The sequence below is a fragment of the Heterocephalus glaber genome, unplaced genomic scaffold (assembly GCF_053883595.1).
Source record: "Heterocephalus glaber isolate CG9 unplaced genomic scaffold, H.glaber_assembly_v1.0 deba00001733, whole genome shotgun sequence".
NCBI classification, from domain to species: Eukaryota; Metazoa; Chordata; class Mammalia; order Rodentia; family Bathyergidae; genus Heterocephalus; species Heterocephalus glaber.
Window position 1 is genome coordinate 887,410 of NW_028258444.1, and position 20,345 is coordinate 907,754.

General features: G+C 39.4%; 1 protein-coding gene across 26 annotated transcripts in view; it reads left to right on the plus strand.

The window, feature by feature from the left end:
• Positions 1–20,345, plus strand: part of Ppfibp1 (PPFIB scaffold protein 1) — a 194,274-nt gene that overhangs the window by 148,983 nt on the left and 24,946 nt on the right. For 8 of the 26 annotated variants that reach the window (XM_087200242.1, XM_087200239.1, XM_087200241.1 and 5 more), the window contains 6 exons: positions 2,943–3,035; positions 3,374–3,466; positions 5,030–5,144; positions 7,248–7,280; positions 8,815–8,876; positions 18,606–18,690. In XM_087200242.1, the coding sequence (XP_087056368.1) occupies positions 2,943–3,035; positions 3,374–3,466; positions 5,030–5,144; positions 7,248–7,280; positions 8,815–8,876; positions 18,606–18,690 (481 nt within the window). The remainder of the gene's footprint in view (positions 1–2,942; positions 3,036–3,373; positions 3,467–5,029; positions 5,145–7,247; positions 7,281–8,814; positions 8,877–18,605; positions 18,691–20,345) is intronic. The other 18 variants (XM_087200251.1, XM_013069214.3, XM_013069220.3 and 15 more) reach the window with 7 other exon arrangements.

The following is a 20,345-nucleotide window of genomic DNA, read 5'->3' on the forward strand; positions in this document are numbered from 1 at the left end:
AAATCATTTCAATTAAGTAAACGTCAACATACTTTTATGAAACTCAGAGTAGATTCTACAGTGTGAAGTACCTGTGGCTGCACAAACTTTATTGTTCTTCCTATTTTACTGTTGTTTTGAGGTGCTAGGGATTGAACCCAGGTCTTCATGTTGAGCTACATCCTCAGCCCTTTTTATTTTGTTTTGAGACAGGATCTCCCTAAGCTGCCCGTGCTTGCCTCAAATTTGTGATCTTCCTGCCTCATTCTCTCAGAGTGCTGGGGTTGCAGGTGTATACCATCATCCCCACTCTGCTATTTTGCTAATCCAAGTCTTCTAGTTAGTGTTTTGTTGATGGGGAAAGAGAGCCTGTTCATTTGATTTCTATTCATTTAAAATTAAATGTAGGGCTGGATGTAAGACAGTGTTAAGAGTGCTTGCCTAGCCTGTACAAGGCCCTGAATTTGACCTCCAACTTCACAAAGTAAATAAGTAAAATTAAATGTAAAACTATAGAAATTTTTTCTCCAAGGACCATCTCTTTCTTTTTCTCTTTTGTTTTCTTGATTATGAGGAAGTATCATACTGTGTCAGAAAGTGGGTATCCAGGAGAAACAGAGGTAATCATTTGCTTATGTTTCTCCTCATCTTGTTAGATGGTTAATTTCACATCAACCATATGCCATCATGATACCAGGTACATCACATTTATTACCCATTATATGAAAGTCCATTATATGAAGGTTGCTCCATTACTACTTTGAAAATTATATTTCCTATCCCAGATGAGACTTGAGCTCTTAAAACAAGACTTAGAAGGTTAGTTCACTTTTTTAAAATTCTTGCTTTTGTGGTTTTTTTGACATTTATTTAAATTTTCTTCTTTCTGTCGTTCCCTAACCTCATAATCACTGTCTGACATAATAGAATTCAATCAGCAAGTGGAGAGACTGTAAATGGAACTAGTTTTGTTACACAGGAAGAAGTTATAGGACATGTGGATGAAGAGGTGGCCTTCTGTGTCATATATGCAAAGTATAGGGGAATCTTAATCTGTGTGACTTTTGTTCCTTTAATTTGGGTACAAGATGTTAACTAAATATTGGTGCTAAATTGCAGTAGATGTTTTATAGTTTTTTGTAAGATCCTAGAACAACATTTACATCTCTCGAGTTCGTCTGCTTTTTGTCACATTCCCCCCCCATCACTTCCTTCACTCATGCATTCTTATTGTGCAAAGTGATCTTGTCATCCTACTTCAGTAAATTCAATCCCTGATAATTTTCTGTTCAATACTATTGGTAAAGTGTAGTGTGCACATACCAACAGGTTATAGGATTTGATAAGCTTTGTAATGTTATATATGAAAATAATTGAAATAGTCTTCAAAATGAAAACTGAATTTAATATGCTTATATTCCTGTTATTGTTCCCTTAATAGAGGTAAAGTTTTTCTAGCTGTTTTGTGAATCCCAAATCCTTTAACTTTGTCTTAAGAATTTTAGAGTATTGAATATTAATTTCTGTTTTGGTTTTTTTGTTGTTGTTTTTTTTTGGTACCGGGGATTGAACTCAGGTCCCTGCACTTGTGCAGCAGGCAGCAAAACCACTGAGCTAAATCCCCAGCCCTTGAATATTAATTTCTAAGAAAATATTGAAGTGGGGAAGAAGTACAGTTATTTCCAAAAGATAGTATATTACAGTCTTTAAACCTTGTAAAATTCAGGATTTGACTCCAGAAATTGCTAATGGCAGATGGTTAGTAATTCAACAGTGCCTCCTGTTGGTAAGAGTACAGAATTCTCTCAAAGGGAAAAGTAACATTTTCTTTAGGGCTGAATTCTGCTAAGTTACTTGAAATAATTTATATTCCATTTTTAAAATAAATTTTATTTTATCCCATCCGCCCCCCCAGCCATTTATATTCCATTTTTAAGGTTGTCTGGAAAGATATGACTTCTTCCAGGTTGGAAATTTAGGTTTCATATTTAAAGTATTACCACAAAAGATAATTGGAAGCTGGGCTGGGGATTTAGCTCAGTGGTTCTGCCACCTGCCTTGCAAGCGCAAGGTCCCGAGTTCGATCCCTGGTACCAAACTTAAAAAAAAAAAAGATCATTGGAAGCTGAACCAATTAAAAGGGCTGCTGATATATAAATGATATCTTAAGAAGCTATTCCAAGCCAGATTCCAAGCACACAGCTGTACTCCCAGCACTCTGAGAGGCTGAGGCAAGAGGATTAGAAGTTCAGGTCAGCCCCGGCCACGTAATGACTTAATGAGAGCCTATCTCAAAATTTTAAAAGGGCTGGGGGATGCAGTATAGTGTTGGGTCCTGAGTCCAATCCCCAGTATGAGGTGAAGTGGGGCATTTTTTTTTTTAAACAAAAATGATTCACATGTATAGCTCCATTTAATTATATTTCTTCTGTTTTGCAAATAGCCACGAAAGTAAAACAGTGCCATATTCTTTTAACAATAAAAAAGTTGGAAAATATGTATTAAAAAGATAAGATGAAGGAAGATTACTAAGGACTCATTATACAAGGATAGTTAATAATACTATAATATTTCTTAATCAAAATTATAGCCACCTCGGGTCTGGTTGGGTGGGGTTTTAGCTCAGTGGCGCCATGCCTGCCTTGCAGGTACAAGGTCCTAAATTCCATCTCCAGTACCGAGAAAAAAAAGAGAAAAGAAAACCACAAAATTACGGTCACCTTTTGTTTTCATAATCCCACCACTTTAGGGCAGAGGCATTAGGAATTTAAAGCAATTTAAAGCAGTGTTTTAAATGGGAAATTATTAGGTTCTTGTACCATACATTTACTGTATTTCCAGTAAGATGACACAACTTTTTAACTTCAGAAGCTGTTGATTTCTTAAGATTCCAAGCTGCTCTTTTAATTCAGGTAACTGTATTTCAACTTTCCTGGTACATTTCCTTATTTCTTTTTGGACAGGGACTAATACAGGAGATCAATGATTTGAGATTAAAAGTTGATGAAATGGACAGTGAAAGACTTCAGTATGAAAAAAAGCTTAAATCAGCCAAAGTAAGTTTCTCACTGGTTTTAAGAAAAAAAGGAACTTTTAACAAATGGCACCATTACTCATCTATGATCAATAATATATAAATAAAATATGTTTCTACTTAGTATGATAATGAAGTTGTTTCACACGTGAGTGAAGTTTTTCACCAATCTGCCAACCTTCTTGAATTTACATACTATTGTTTTAAATAAAAAATAAAACTTAACTAATCTGCCAGAATGTAACCTGCCATTTCTCTTGGTTAGCTAACCTTCTTGAAAATTGATGCTATTTTCTTGGTTACTTAGCTTGTTTTTTTCTAGTTTTCTAGTTTTCTTTCAACCCTTTGTCTCTCTACCAGTCTTTAATGGCCAAACTTTCTAGCATGAAAATCAAGGTGGGTCAGATGCAGTATGAAAAGCAGCGGATGGAACAAAAATGGGAGTCACTGAAGGTGTAGTAGACTTGGAGTGATGGGCTCCACAGCCTGTTGCTTTCTAGCTTGTGTTGTTTTGCTGTGATGCTGTTTTTAGTGGTATGTGCATTCATTTTGTGTGTTTGTCATCTGTTTATGAAAAAATGCACAATGTCGATCAAAGGGTCAGTGAGAGCCCTAATATTCTTTTCAGAAATATATGAATAATTAGTGAAAAATAATAGAAAGGTAAAATAAAAATATTACCTTATAAATTAAATCTAACCCTCTTAGATTATCTGAGCCCCAGACATTGTAAAATACTTATAAAAGTTCCCTTGTGGGCCGGGGATTTAGCTCAGTGGTTCCACCACCTGCCTCGCAAGCTAAGGACCCGAATTCGATCTCTGGTACCAAAAAAAAAAAGTTCCCTTGTAGAAGAATTCTATTTCATATAAATAACTGAGGCTCTTTCCTCTTTCCAGGCTTTTTTGAATGTAGGTATATACCGAAATTAACTGTATCAGTGAGTAGAAATTACTGCTTAGAAGCAGCACAGTGAGAACAACCCTTGCCGGTGTTGCTAAAAATGTGTTATACTTGATGACCAGTCTTAACATAAGCCAAAATTTAAGGCCAGCCTTCTAGCTTCAGTGGTGGACTACATCTTCTCATATTACTGAGCATAGTAAACATATTTAGACTCTGAAAATAAAATTAACATCAAATATTAAAGTACACAAAGTAGCATTACATAGCTCTATTTTCTGTGTTAAATACAGCCAGCAAAGTTTAAATTATTAGCAAGTAGAACAACAGAGTCAGAAGCTTTTGCAGTTGCATACTTTAAAATAACAAGGACTTAATCTGTTTTCTAGATTTGTTTTTTCCCATTTCTGTAGAAGATTTTATCCTTTTACTTAGTGATGAGGATGAATTATTTAGTTCCATGATTTGCCACCTTGCCCACTGATTAAGCTCAGCTCTTGTCCAGGCCATCTTGAAATGCTGAATGAATATCAAGTGATTGTTTTCCAGTTGGCATTTTATTTTGTTTTTATGACACTAATTTTGATTTGATTATCTCTTTGATTAACTTGGTCAGATTTTTTATGTTTTCTTTTTTGGTACCGGGGATCGAACTCGGGTCCTTGCGCTTGCGCAGCAGGCGGCGAAACCACTGAGCTAAATCCCTGGCCCAAGGTCAGATTTTTTAATGTAACATAAGATCTAAACCTAAGGACTATCCTAGTTCTGATTATATTTTGCAAGATTTCTTTTTACTTTATTCACAGACTTGAAATGATACATCATAATTAATATAAATTGGACTAGGGCCGGAGATTTAGCTCAGTGGTTCCGCCTCCTGCCTCACAAGCACAAGGACCCGAGTTTGATCGCCGGTACCAAAAAAAACCAATAAATTGGACTTAACAGTCTTGCTTCCTGTTTATCATTGCCACTAATTTCTGATATTTGTATCTAAATTCATGCAGTTTTGTTTCATTTTCACAATCCAGTTATTGATTTAAAGAGTTAATATGTTCTTCAAGTATTCCCTTTACTCAAATTACTATTTTAAAATGAATTCACAATGTGTAGGATGAACTGGCATCTTTAAAAGAGCAACTAGAAGAGAAAGAAGCTGAAGTAAAAAAGCTACAAGAGAAATTGGTTTGCAAGATGAAAGGAGAAGGGATTGAAATTCTTGATAAAGGTAAGAATGTTCATTTAAGATTTATTACCCTACTTTGTAACAAACCTCAAATTTCAAAGAGAAACCATTGTTAGTGTGTAATTTTAGCATCAAAGAAATGAAAGAGTAGCAGAGCCACTTAGGCCTACCAATTCTCAACTATACTGTGACAAGGAATTTGTGAGCTGCTCTTGGAGCATCTAGAAAAGGGCCTTTTTGTATTTTATTAGAATTCATTTTGCATTGCTAAATTGTGGTTTTTTTATCACTAGAAATGTATTTGTCCAAATTACAATAAAAAAGAAGTCAAAGGATAAACAGGAGCCATTGCTATGTTCCACGATTGCTTCTTTCTGGAGAACTTAAGACAAAGTAATAAAGTAATGGATTTAGAAACTTTTCCTGCAAGCATGGAAAATCAAGAAAATTTCTTATCGTGGTTGAGCCATCAACATTTTAGAGAGCAAAAGTGTGGGCTTAATCTGTCTTTAAATATATTAATTGATGCAAATTTTTTCATAACTAAGGAGAATTTTTGTATATAATTGCATGGCCCATGATTAATAATGTTATATAAGATAGAAAATAATTAGGACTGGGGATTTAGCTCAGTGGTTCTGCAGCCTGCCTTAAAAGCGAAAGGTCCCGAGTTCAATCCCCGGTACCAAAAAAAAAAAGAATGGGAAGAAAATAATTGAATTTTTTTTTTCCATACTGGCAGATAAACCCCCGGCATTCACACTGAGCTATGTCCCCACCCTTTTTTTTCTTTTGAGATAAGGTGCCATCAAGTTGCTGAGTTGCCCAGGCTGGGCTCAAACTTAGGATCCTCCTGTCTCAGCCTCCCAGAGTGCTGGGATTCCAGGCATGTGTCATCATGCCTGACTGAAGGAAATGTGCTTTTTCAAAAGCGCTGTTTGAAAATATAATATATATAACATCTGACAATGCAAGGTTGTCTTTGTGATTGCAAGTGACTTGAAGCACTAAAAGCAATTTCTGACTCATTTGAAATGGAACAGATTCCAGTTATTGTAGCTTTGGTTCATTTTTATTTGTTATATGAAAATGAGTAACATTATTGTTGTTTCTACAAGGAGGAATTTGAATTAAATTACCTCTAAAGTTTCTTCACTCTAGAATATCATGGCTTTGTGTACCAGTACAGATCACAATTCCCTGTCCATCCGAAAACTCAATTTGTCAAATCCTGAGAGATCTATTTTTCCCCCTGTATTTTGGCATACATAGAATATTATTAAAGAACATTGAGACATCGACCATGATTGGGGCTCCAGGGGAGGCATGCTGGAAGTTTAACCCAGTGTCCCACATGTGCTAAGCTCAAGTTCTGCCACTGAGCTATACCTCCACCCCTACTTTAGAGTTTTAAGAATAAAATAGGATGCAAGGACTTGTGGGCAAGAGGATTTATTAGAGTAGTGTGCTCAGACTGGTTTGAGGACTGGAACCAATCTGTTGAACTACAATATACAAGCAGATAAGTGCAGGGGATTGAGAGCAAGTGTTTAGAGACTTTGTGGCAATCTGTTATTGGCACATCCAACTGTCTCATCCATGGGCTCATCTCACTGAACATGAGATAGACTATTTTGGTGTTGTTGAACCTGAGTGGTGAGTTGGATTGGACACAGCATTATACTAGTCACGTTCCAGAGGACCAACGATTGAACTGACAGAAATGTAAGAAACTACCAAAGAGGGCCAGGGATTTAGCTCAGTGGTTTCAACACCTGCTACGCAAGCGCAAGGACCCGAGTTTGATTCCCCGGTACCAAAAAATAACAAAAACAAGAAACTACCAAAGAAATATTATCTAGTTTTTCATCACACATGATGTAAGACACAGTGCTTGTATGCCTGATTTTCATATGAAAAAAGTCAAGGTTCAGAAAGATAAGACCAGAGGCAGTAACTTGAATTTAGGTCTCATCAGTTACAGTACATTTTCCTTCACATGTCACGTAAAGCATTATTTATCCTGAAGTCACAAAATAGTGCTTTATATTCTGTTTTTATGAAGTTAGACTCCCTTTAGATAAAAGGAGATAATATTTTATGTTATGTGTGCTAACTTCCAATTCAATGGATTTTTCTGCACAGATGAAAATTTTAAAAAGAAGCTCAAAGAAAAAAGTAAGGTTTTTGGTGTACTTCCATCAGCCTTTACGTTCACCAGAAGTACTACCTTGTTCATTGCATGTGTTTTAAAACATTTCTCTCATCAAAAATGTATAGTTGCTTCATCAATAAGCCCTCCATTTCTTCAGAGTGTACAAAACAGAGGCTAGACAGACAAAAACAAGAGGGGAAAGTCGTTACAAAAATTTTGCCTTATTCAAGCCCTCTTGCTTCACAGGATACAATAGAGCAAATGGAGGTGGAGATCATAAGTGCTTTCTGTAATGATACAGGGAAGAGGAGAAAATAGCATTTACACTATTACAAAAATATACTGTTTAATTTGCTTGGGTTTTTTTTTAAATAGGGTCTCACTGTGTAGTCCAGGCTGGCCTCAAACTCATGGCAGTCCTCCTGCCTCAGCCTTCCAAGTGCTGGGATTACAGGAATGCACCACCATGCCCAGCATAAAACACACTGTTTAAGATTTACCACCATTGGAAGATCCTTTTGAACTTTGCTTTTGCTTTTTCATGCTTTGAAGTCCGTGTGGTTGAGATCTATATTAGATGCTTCTCTATAACCTCCTGAGGTTAATAAAAGAAATTTTATCTAGGCTGATTCATGGAGCCTGGATTGCTTATGACACACAAAGATAAATCTTTAATGAATTTTTTCGCCCAGACATTGAATTATTAAGTCAAAGGTATTTGCAAGAGGAAGGAAGGAAGGAAGGAAGGATACCATTCCTAATTTAAAATGTTGTCAGTGTCAACTGCATTGTTTTAAAAATTATATATAGTAGTGTTTTTTCTCAGAAGCATGTAACTAGGTAAATATTTTTAATTTTTTAAATTTGTAGTTTCACTTTTGGTTGAACTTTCCATCTTTAAAATATATTAGTTTCTTATTCAAGTAACATGGTTTTTGTATTTGCATATCAAATTTTAGGAAAAATTACCTCAGCTTACTTTAGCCTTTATGTCTTGAAATCTGTTTTAAACTAGTGTGAGAAATGAAGTTTGTAGATGAAGCAAAGTACTTATCCTTCTATGTGGAACCTACACACAGCTTCTGAGCATGACTACTCATGTAAATGGCACACTCCATCAGGCTCTTCCCACTCCTGTCTCCTTCTTGGTTATAACTGAGTATCATTCTCTCTGCTTTGGTCATTATGTGTACCATTCATTACTTTCATAAACTACTTTATAGCTTCCTTTTATTAAAAAAAAAAAAAAGAAAGAAAGAAAGAAAAAGAAACACCTGTGCTTTTATGTTTACAGGGGCCCGGGTTTGATCTTCAGTGTTATGATCTTCAGTATGAAAATGTTGCTGTGAGGGAGGATAGTAGCTCCTATTTTCTTTCTTAGAATGACAACTGTTGGGACAGATAAGAGGTGTTTATCTTTTAGAAAGTCTCTAAGAGTGTATGGGATGCTTAATGTGCCCCTTTTAAAAATCATTAATATTTTACCTTAAGCCTTTTCAGTCTGAAGAGTATCTTGTACACATTAAATTGATTTATGATTTGATGTATTATTTTCAGATATTGAAGTACAAAAAATGAAAAAGGCTGTGGAATCTTTGATGGCAGCAAATGAAGAAAAGGTATCAGATGAAATTCAAATATTTATGTGGGGTTTGGGGGTTTTGTTTTTGTTTTTGTTTTAAGACAAGGTCTTGCTATGTAGTACAGGCCTGCCTTGAATTCACTATGTGCCCCAGGCTGGCCTTGAACTCAAAGTGCTGCTCCTGCTTTAGCCTCCCGAGCACTTGGGATTACAGGTGTGCACCTCCATGCCCAGCCTGTGTGGATTTTTTTTCTAACACCATTTTGACAATTGCATGCAACCCCCTGGTTTGAAAGTATATCCAAAACTACTGATGGTAAGAGGCAGCATTCTCTCCCTGCCCAAGTGTACATAGTCTCAGTGATGCTGGTTGTGATTGTAGCTGTGAGCATAGAAATGCCAACCTGCTCCACTAAGAATCCTTCCCCACTTCTCCCATGAATTTAGAAAATATTCAGTGTTCAAACAATCAGAGGCATTCTGTATATTCGGTTGACAAGTGGGAAAAAGAAGTTTCCATAGTGCATCCTGGAAATGCTGGACAAATCCATGTTGATTTTCATCTTTATATTACTTCCTTTATAATCCTGGCCTCCTTTCCATCTGGAATTGTCTCTCCCCTCTTGAGAGGTGAAATAACAGAAAACAAAGGCACAGGCTCCATGAAACCATGTGTGGTTCTCATGTGTGCTTTTAATATATTGTCTAAGCAATCTGTGTCTCCAGGGGTCATTCCTCCTTCTCACACATATCTGATATTTCATCCTGCCAAGAGCAGAGAGTTGCTCTACAAGGCAACATATTTCTTGCTGGCCTCCATGGCCATCCATGTGTTACTGTGTCGTAGATTCAACAGATAGATTCCAAGCTCTTCTGTACAGCCAGCAAAGAATTGCAAAATGTACATCCAATGATGAAAGAAAAGCAACTGCATTTATTGACAGCCATGAGCAGAGAAATGATGCTAGAATGACAGAAAAGGAGCACTGGATGCCATGCAGACAAATCAGGCCGTTGGGCTCAAGAGCAAGAGGGTAAAAAGGGGTCACATGTATCCTTTGGTCTGGGATTATATAGAGTGCTCCTAGGGTGCTGCCTGAGCTCAAATGGATGGAGAGGAGTGATTAGGGAGGAATGGCCCTAAGGTACCAGCCAAGCCTGAGTGGGTGGGGAGGGGAGTGATTTCTTCAGTTCCCAATGTTCTACCTGTATTATTCCTCCCTGAGAGACCTGGTCCCCGAAAACCGTTGAGGGATGCTGAAGGAAGAAGGTCCGTTTTCCTTGGCTACTTCCTGCTCAGTAGAGGCAGTGTCCCTACCTATGTGGGGACCAAGGAACTTTTGCCCTACTGAAGAGATCAAGGGATCGAGATTCTTCCTCCCTGGGTTGTGTTGTTTTGTTTTGTTTTGTTTTGAGACAGCATCTTGTTGTGTAGCCGTTGAACTCACTGTGTAGCCCAGGCTGGTCTGAACTCATGGGGATCCTCCTGCCTCAGCCTCCAGAGTACTAGGATTGCAGGCATGCCACCACACCTGGCCTCCAAGAGTTTGTTGATGAGTCATGAATATGGAAGTGGGTTTTGATCTTAAGCGTGGGCCATTACCAGTAGTTTAACAGCTGTCATACAAGAAAAGACAAATTTAACCAAGAGATTAAATATGTAAGATCAAAACAGTAAGATTACAAAAAGCATTAATAAAGCCATGTCCAGGACTTGAACCAAGTCCCCCAATTCCAGATATTTGGCCAGGATGTTTATAACTCAGACAGTTCCTCACAGATTTTAGAAGCATGGTCAGCCAGCTCCTGTGCTGTATCTTTTACTGTTTTAGACTGATTAACATAAAAACTGTATTCTTTTACAGATAAATATAGTCCCTCTGTTTTCCTCCACAATGTTGTATGACCACCACTGCTAGTGAATCTCTTGAAAGGACCTCAATACACTGGACAAGTTTGCTCAGGCCAGTGATGGGGAACCTAGGGCACATGTGTTGTTTTTTTTTTTAAGACAAAAGATGTTAATGTATGAGTTGTTTTTTCTAAACTCTTACCTCAGTATTTGGGTTTAATTGCACTGTTGGCACTTTGAGGTAAATAAATGGGTTTTGGGTTGTAGTTTGGGCACTCATCTCTAAAAGGTTCCCATCACTGGCCTAAGCTGTCTGTCAAGTTCGTAGGTAACTGTTGTTGATGAGGAAAAGATGTGATTAGTTTTAACGTTTTGTATCACTGTTCATTTTCCCTGTTAGAGACAGTTTTTGAATCATCCAGGAGGATCTTAAAAGAAACAGAAAAAAAAAAGTCATGTTATAACTTGGGACTCAAGTGTGGCAAACAGAGAGTAGGTTTACTTATCAGGTCCAATGGGTTGATTGGTGTTTTCTTTTCTGAAAAGAAACGAAGTCACCCACTGGCTCATAAGTGTATGAGGTTTGTGTTTCCCCTCTTCATTTTCTGGTGTCTCAGGTGTAGAAGTGAATCCCAGCTATCAATTCCTTGTACCTCAGTGGCAGAAGGCCATTGTATAAGGCCTCTCCATTTAAAGCCAAACCAGTATTGGGAGTTAGGATGCACAAGGATAGAGAAGAAGGTGTCTTTGAGATCAAGGACAGAGAGCAATTTAGTGTCTCAAGGGATCTGTGCTAAAAGGGTATAGGGGCCTGCCACTAACCCCACAGCCTCATTGATGGCTCTGGGATCTTGTACTAAGTGATATTCTCCTGATGGCTCCACTATTGGCAAAATGGGTATATTGCATGGGGACTGGCCTAGCACCAGTAACTTTGTAGCCGAAAGCTTATCAATAATGGGCTTTAGCCCTTGCCTAACTTCCTTCTTAAAGTGATAATATCTTCTGTGAGGATACAGATTTTATGGTCATTTAGCTGAATGACTGTGCGAGTGGCCTTGATGGCCCTCCCAGGGGTGCCATCATATGCTTGGGGATCAACTCCTGGCAGAGACATTGGGCCCCATGGGGTCAGGCTGACTGGACCCTAGGAACTAGGACATGGGCTACCAGAGGTTTGAATGTTAGAATGCCCCTGAGAAGGAAGAGTATATCTCTTCCAATTACTGGTATGGAACACTCCAGTATCACCATAAAGGCAGCTTGGAAAAGGAAATCTAAACAGCACCTTAGAGTGGGATAAATAAAGCTGTCCAGTTAACTCCTTCAAGGCACACAACAACTTTAGAACAGAATGAAAGCTCACCCAAATAAGAAACTAGAATAAGTCACCCCAGCATTTGCAAAGAAATGTTTCCCACTACTTCTAGAGTCACTTGAGGTTCTTGTAAAGCCATGAAAATACGCTAATGGGGAGCCATGCAGGCTGCCTCCAGACTATCATTCACTATCCAGACATTCTTCCCCAGCTACTGTGATGGTGGATGACCTCATCCCTCTTTGGAAACAAGGCAGTCCCTCTTCCATTGCCAACGGCCTTCACCCATGCTCTGACAGGCCTGGCAAGAATTTGGGTGCTTCAGAAGTCATTCCTTTTCCCTATGCCCCAGTTGCATGCACTTGAAGCACTCTGACTTGCTTCCATCACTCTTTGGATTACCTTGGTTTCTCCTCATGCTGCAGGCTGGAGCCTTATCTATTACAGCAAGCATGGCTTTAACCTGTCTCTTTTCATTATTCAACTCTCATTTGCTTTCTCTTTCATCAGCTTTATTAAAGACTTAAGTAAGCCACCTTGACCAGTTGACATGTCCCTGCTTGTGGCCCCTGTTGGGAGTTTCAGGAGCTTCCTTCTAATATCTGGATCTGACTAATAAAGTACTGTCCTAGCATACTCTGACCTTCTGTAGACTCCAGGTCTAAATTCATGTATTTATGGAATGCCTTTTCAAACCAGAGCTAAAAAGCAACTTGATTTTCATCAGAGCCTTGATTGATAGACCTGAGCTTGTCTGAATTCACAGGTTTGGGCATCCTTTATTACATACCCATTAAAATGGCCTTGATGTATAACTTTCATTTGGCTTCTCCACCTCCTATGTTATAATCCTACTTGGATCCCTCAGAGTCCAAATAGCACAGCAGTTGGCTGATTATCAGAGGGTGAAGCTGCAAAGGCTTCATCAGCCACTTAGGAGCTCTTATAATCCTTTCTCTTTCTACTGCTGTGCACCAAGAAACTAGGGTGAATTGTACATCTTGCCAGGTCAGATCAAAAGCCACTGTTACGGTATGGAAACCATCAGGAAATCTTCACAGTTCTCAGAGAATCAACCATTTTTCCTTGAATTGCTGAATGCCTGCAACTGAAAAAGAGACTTATGAAAGCCATAGAGCAGTGGCTGGCTTAGAGGTTGAGTTCCCTGAATCCCGGGTTCTGTGATAGGCAGACCCAGACCTAATATGAGGTGGCCTTAGGAGATGGCCTTTATCTCCTGAGGGTGCTGGCTCAGCAGGCCAATGAGGAGGTAGCCTGTGGGGAGGAGGAGCTGGCTGGAGGGAGTCCTCAGCAGCTTCAGCTCCTAAGAGGATTAGTTCCAGGGCAAAGATCAGGCCTCTAGTAGAGGGCCATAAAAGCTTGAATGTAAGGTATCTCTGACCATTTTTTCTGTTTCTTACAGTAAAGAAATAGTGGAAATATAGCATTAAGTTTTAGGCTGCCAAAGGGTGGCTACATCTTGCTTTTTTGTTTTGTTTTGGGTTTTTTTGGTACTGGGGATCGAACTTGGGACCTTGCGCTTACACGGCAGGGGCCGGAACCACTGAGCTAAATCCCCCACTACCGGCTACATCTTGTTTTGTCCAAGTGGAAACATAGCCCATTTTTTATTGCACAAGATTATATGATGATTCTTCTGGAGAACCATGAGCTGTAACTGTTCCATTGGCTGAGGAGGCATCAGAAGGAATAGATGAGGCATTTCCCATGATGGGACTAGGTAGGAGGATTAGAAATTTAGTTGTGTGATCCTCACAGCTCTGTCCCTGGGTTAATCCCCAACCCTTTAATTGGGCTATTACAAGGCCATCCCTGGAAGATCCTGAGTGTGTGGTGAGCCACTAGTGCCACTTCCTTTCAACCTATTGCGCTTCCTCCTATAAACACAAGTCATCTGGTCAGAGAGCCCAGGAACTGGGATGCCTTACTGGCTAGATGCCTCTTAGCCAATTATAAAACCACCTAACATCCTGTCTAGGGAGAGATGACAAGCACTTTACTCAGTAGAACCCCCAAAACCTCAACAATTTTCTGAAAATGTGGCTCTCGCCCTTTGGCAGGGAAATGAGCACTTTCACAGATGATATCTCACTATCTAACAGTCTAAGAACCGAGAATAAAATGTCTCTCCAAAAACATTTATCTCCCTAAATCAAGCTACAAAGCATTCACGTCTGGTGACAAAACCACAAAGTAAAAGTGAACAAGGTAAAAATTCAGTTCACAAACAGAAGTTACACATCTTTATATATAAGGACATATATTTGAGACCACAGTTGTAACAACTAAAGCAAAACCAAGTAGAATGGGGAGAAAGGACTAGCATTAGAGAAGTAATCCCAGAGCACAAGAACATAAAATGCACAAATTTCTTTTTCCTGCCTGAGGAAGCACTGTACTTTCCAACTCTGTTTCTTGTGTTATTCAGCACCAAAAAGCCAAATAATTTAAATTCTCTGGTAGACAAAAGCCTGAGTAGAGGGTGGGGGGGTCTCTTAAGGGAGGGAGAGAAAGAAAACAAACTATAATAAAGAGCCCTTGCTCCTTGTGAGTCTACAACTCACAGGAGTTCACAAACATCATTGGGGCTATGGTGAGTGGCTGCTCAAGTCTACACAAAAAAGCAGTAACATTAGGTGGACTGGGCCCATGCCTCCCAGTTCCAGATGAAACATCAAGTAAGTAGGCTTGGAAGGCTCTGTCCAAGCCAAAGTATCCACATCCCACCCCTAGCCAGCTCCAGGGGCCCAGGACACATGTAAGCCAATGGCCTCACTTCTGCTCAGCTCAGCTACATCTCTGTAGGGGTGTGGGAAACCACAGCTACTTAAAGGGAACCCCCATACCACAAGGACTGACACAAAAGGGGGGGTCACATAAACATACCTACCTGATGTGTGGGAGCCCTCCTGGCCCCTGCATAGGCCAAAGCCTTTTGCTCCACAATCTGGTCGTCTCTAAATGGTGACCATAGCAGTTGTTTATCCTGGGAATCTATCCCATGCACCCGATAAGCATGTTCCAAAGGGCACTTGTAAAAAGAAGAAGAAAGAAAGCGTCCCCATTACCTTCCTTTCTGGCTGGGCTTCTGGCTGCTCTCTGGTAACTGCTGGCTCATGTCTGATGAGATCTCCAGGCTGTTGATTTTTCCCACGTCTAGTGAAGTCTGCTGATGTCTTTGTCTCCTGGCTGACTCACCAAATGTGTGGTGGATCCAACAAGTAGATGCCAAGCTCTTGTGCAGAGCAAGCAAAGAACTGTAGAGCTCTGCACCTGATGGTGAGGGGCAAGCAGCTACATTTGAAGGTCATGAACAGCAAAATGGTGCTGGAACAACAACAGAAAGGGAACACTGCACACCATGCAGACAAATCAGGCCTTCAAGCTTGAGAGCAAGAGAGAAAAAAAGGGGCTGTGTGTGCTTTGGTCTGGGGTTCTGTAGAGTGCTTCTAGGGTCCTTCCTGACCTCACGTGAGTGAAGGGGAGTGATTAGAGAAGAATGGTCCTAGGCTACCACCTGAGCTTAAGTCGATGAGGAAGGGAGCCATTTCCTCAGCTCCCATTGTTCTACCTGTATTACATGCATGTAGCCAACAGGAGCAGTCAGGTTCAGTTTGTCATCAGGACCACTTTCCCTGCACATCCTTTAATGAATAGAGCAAAGTGTCATTTTCCCAAGGAAAGAGTAAATTCAAGAAAGAACTTGGCTTGATCTATTTCTCTCATTGTAATTTTCTTTAATTTTTCCATGTTGTGCTTGTCTCATTTGCTTTTCTTTATTAAAAACAAAAAACTCACTGTTATATTCACTTGCCCATGTTATACTTTTTGCTAGTCTTTCCCACTATTGAATAAAAAGAAATTAGCAAACGTTACCTGCTATAACTTTTATTTCCTTTTTTCCTCTTTATTTTATTGGTACTTTTTAGATATACATAATGATAGCATCCAAAATAGGGAATTTGTACCTGTATATGATGTATCTTGTTTTTTTTTTCCCATTCCCCTCCTTTCAACCCCCATTCCCCACTTTATTTACAAAAGCTTTGTTACCATTTTTCCTTTTATTCTTTTTTTTTCTTGTCTCTTTCCTGTCCCCTTTCACTCTCCCTTATTCCCCTTCTTATCTGAGCGTTTTCTTCCCATTTCCGAATATCTGTTACACATTTTGGTCCTTATTTACACTTTTTGGTTTTTCACACCAGAGAGGCCATGTGATATTTGAACATGTATGTCTGATTTATTTCACTTAGGAATATGGTCTCAAGGGCTGGGAATTTAGCTCAGTGGTGCCTCCACCTGCCTTGCAACCGCAAGGTGCCGAGTTCTATCCCTGGTACCAAAAAAAAAAAAAAAAAGAATATGATCTCAAGCTGCATCCATTTAGCTAAAAATGTCTTGAGCTTATCCTTTTCTTGTTTTTTTTTTTCTTTTGAGCTTATGCTTTTCTATGGCAGAGTAGTACTCCCTTGTGTAACAAAACCTGGATCTTCTATATTCATTCATTGGTTGGTGGGCATTTGGGTTGTTTCCAAGATTTAGCTATTGCAGACTGTGCCATTGTAAACATGGGTGTACTTATGTTGCTGTGGTATGATGCTTTTAATTCTTTTTGGATTTTTTTTGTGGTACTGGGGATCAAACTCAGGACCTTGTGCCTGCCAGTGTTAAATCCCCGGCCATGATGCTTTTAACTCTTTCAAGAAGATACCAAAAAGAAGAGCTAGGTCGAATGGAACCTCTAGTCTTAGTTTTTTTAGGAATCTCCACACTGATTTCCATAGTGGTTGCACCTGTCTACACTCCTGCCAGTAGTGGAGAAGGGTTCTTTTTACCCCACATCCCTGTCAGCATTTGTTATTGGTTAATTTCTTTAGAATCACCATTCTTTCTGGAGTGGGATGGAATCTCAGCATTGTTTTAATTTGCATCTCTTGAATGATCAGTGATAGTGAACATTTTTTCATGTATTTATTTCCCGTTTCTACTATTTCATCTGAGAAATGGCTATTCATATTTCAGATGCCAATTTTTAAATTGGGTTGGTGGTCTGAGGTGGGTTTTTTGTTTGTTTTTTATTTTCAGTTCTTTATTCTAGATATTAGTTCTTTGTCTGAGGAATGGCTGGCAAAATTTTTTTCCCACACTGTGTGTTGTCTTCACTCAGTGGCAGTTTCTTCTGCTGCATTGCAAAAGCTTTTTAATAAGATGAGAGAGATTCCAGTTGTTGATTCTTTATGATATTTCCTGTGCGATTGGGGTTTTGTTCATAAAATCTTTGCCTACAACATCTTCAAGAGTTCTACCTATTTTATTTTTCAGTAGATTTAGTGTTTCTGTTTTAATATTTAGATCTTTGCTCCATTTTGATTTTAGTTCAGAGGATGGTAAAAGGTATGGATCTAGTTTTAAACTTCATCATATGGAAAGCCCGTTGTTCCAGCACCATTTATTAAAAAGGCTGGGGCCAGGGATTTAGCTCAGTGGTGCCGCCACCTGCCTTGCAGGCCCAAGGTCAGGAGGTCCATCCCTGGTATCTAAATAAATAAATAAACACCTTCCAGTGAAGGTGTTTGGCTCCTTTGTCAAAGCTAAGTAGTTGGTTATGTCTTGAGTTTTTTCTTCATCTTCCAGTCTGTCTCATTGATCCTCGGGTCTGTTTTTTGCCAATAGCATGCTGTTTTTATCATAGTAGCTTTGTAGTATAATTTCAAGTAAGGGATTGTGATCCCTGTGGCTTTGCCTTTGTTGCCTAGAATTGCTTTTGCTATCCTAGATCTCTTCTGGTTCCAAATGAATTTTAGGATTGTTTTCTCTAATTCTGTGAGATAGGCTATTGGTATTTTGATCAGGATTGCATTAAATCTGTATAACAATTTTGGAACTATGGCCCTTTTCACTATATTCCTACCCAAGAACAAGGGATATCTTTCCATTTTCTAATATCTCCTTCAGTCTCCTTTTTCAGAATCCTGTAATTTTCAATGTAAAGGTCTTTTATTTCCCAGCACTTGGGAGGCTGAGGAGACTGATGGAGGAATCTCAGTGAGTTCAAGGCCAGCCTGAACTCCATAGCTAGACCCTGTCTCAAAAAGACAGAAGTGAAAGAAGGAGTGTGTGTGGGGGCGTAGAGTAACAGTACAGAGATGAAAGTAGAGAGGATGAAAGGTGTTTTTAATAGTGAAGAGGACTGTGATGACTAATCAAAGCAACTTGGTGATAGCCTTGAGAAGACAAGCTAGATAATGACTAACATGGCTAATGAAGATACCAGATATAGATCTTTCCAGATTTATAAATTAGGATAGTAAATAAAGCTGATTTATTTTTTTTTCTATCTTAATGCATTGTTTTGGTTTTTTAAGATGGCAGCTAAATGATAGGATCTCTAAATTCAGATGTACTTTTTCTGTATCTCATGCACATAGAAAAATATTCTAGATGTTACCAGTTTTACTAAAGTTTAGAAGTATTATTTGAATAATGTAAATAATTCACATCTGCTTATTCTGTCACACTTACCTTTACTGTTTTAAAATCATAGTATTAAGTATGATAATTTATTTTATTCATAGGACCAGAAAATAGAAGATCTCCGACAGTGCCTGAACAAGTACAAGAAAATGCAAGACACAGTGGTACTCCCTCAAGGTAAAAAAGGTAGCACTAAACACTTTCCTTTTTTTTTTTCTTGCTTTACTGCTGGGCATTGAATCCAGGACCTTGCATATGCTAAGCAATAACTCTACCACTGAGCTACATCCTCAGCCTTTTTTATTTTGTTTCGAGACAGAGTCTCGCAGAGTTGCCATCCTGCTTCAGCTTCCTTAGCAGATGAGATTATGGGTATGCATCCCATACCTGGCAGACTTTTCTACTTTACTTGATTCAAAGTGGCAGTGACCTTACATTGGCCCAAATTTCTTGCATGCTCGTTATTCCACATTAGGTAGCACATTCCTTTGTTAAACAATGTTGTTAAAGCAGCTGTTCTCTGCTAGAAAGTGTGAGAATATCATAGGATTAGGTGGCATTCTAGACAGAGACCAACAGCATGAGCATGAACCAGGAGAAACAAAAAGAAGTTGGTGTGTTTAAGAAGTAGAAAAAGACCAGTGCACCTGGACGGCAGTGAGGAGCAGGGAGAGTGAGGTGCACCGATATGAGCAGTGGATTCATTGCATCAGTCATGGAAGGTGAGGTGTTCAGCTCTTGTTCAGGTGTGAAGGAATCCACTGAAGGGTTTTAACAAGCCTACAACACAATCTTTGTAACAAATAGAACACAGGAAAGAGCAGTATTCGGAGCAGGGGAAACAAATCAAGATGCTTACAATATTCCAAGTGAAAAGATCTGGAGGAACCAAGTCTGACCGTAATGTTTAGGATCAACACGGTGGTGAGATGAGTTAGAGAAGGAGAATGAGGAAGAGGAACACTATCAAGAAAGACATTTTTGTACTCCAGCAACTTGGCAGGTGATGGTTCCATTGACTGAGATGGAGAAGCCTAAAGAAAGAACACTGGGGGTCGGGGATTTAGCTCAGTGGTTTCGCTGCCTGCTGCGCAAGTGCCAGGACCTGAGTTTGATCCCCAGTACGAAAGAAAGGAAAGAAAGGACAAGGACAAGGGAAAGGGAGGGAGGGAGGAAGGAAGGAAGGAAGGGAAGAGCGAGCATTGGGATGGCTAAAAAGATGAGTTCTCTCTGAACACGGAAAATTCAAAAACTCCTAGAAGACACCTAAGTGAAGATACAACACTTAGCCTGGGGACTAAGGCTTTAGGGACTAGGCAAGACCCTGTCTCAAAGTAAAAAAGGGCTGAGTATATAGCTCAGTGTTGTTGCTATCCTCCTGCTCCAACCTCTCCATGTGTGGGAATTACAGACATGAGTCACTGTGCCTGGCTATCTTTTGTTTGTTTGTTTGTTTTGTTTTGTTTGTTTTTGGTACTGGTGATTGAACTCAGGACCTTGTACTTTCAAGGCAGGCGGCCCTGGGAATCACTGAGCTAAATCCCTGGCCCTCCTGGCTATCTTTACTTAGGTATCTCAGGAGGCTGAGGCAGAAGGATGATGAGTTCAAGGCCAGCCTGGGTTACATAGGAAGTTCAAAGCTGGCTTACACTACATAGCAAGACCCTGTCTCAAAAACAAACAACAACACAACAAAAGTTTTAATCACTCTTTCTACTTTTTTTTTCTTTTTTTGGTACCGGGGATCGAACTCAGGACCTTGCGCTTTTGAGGCAGGCGCCGGAACCACTGAGCTAAATCCCTGGCCCGACTCTTTCTACTTTTTAAAAAAAGACTTGACA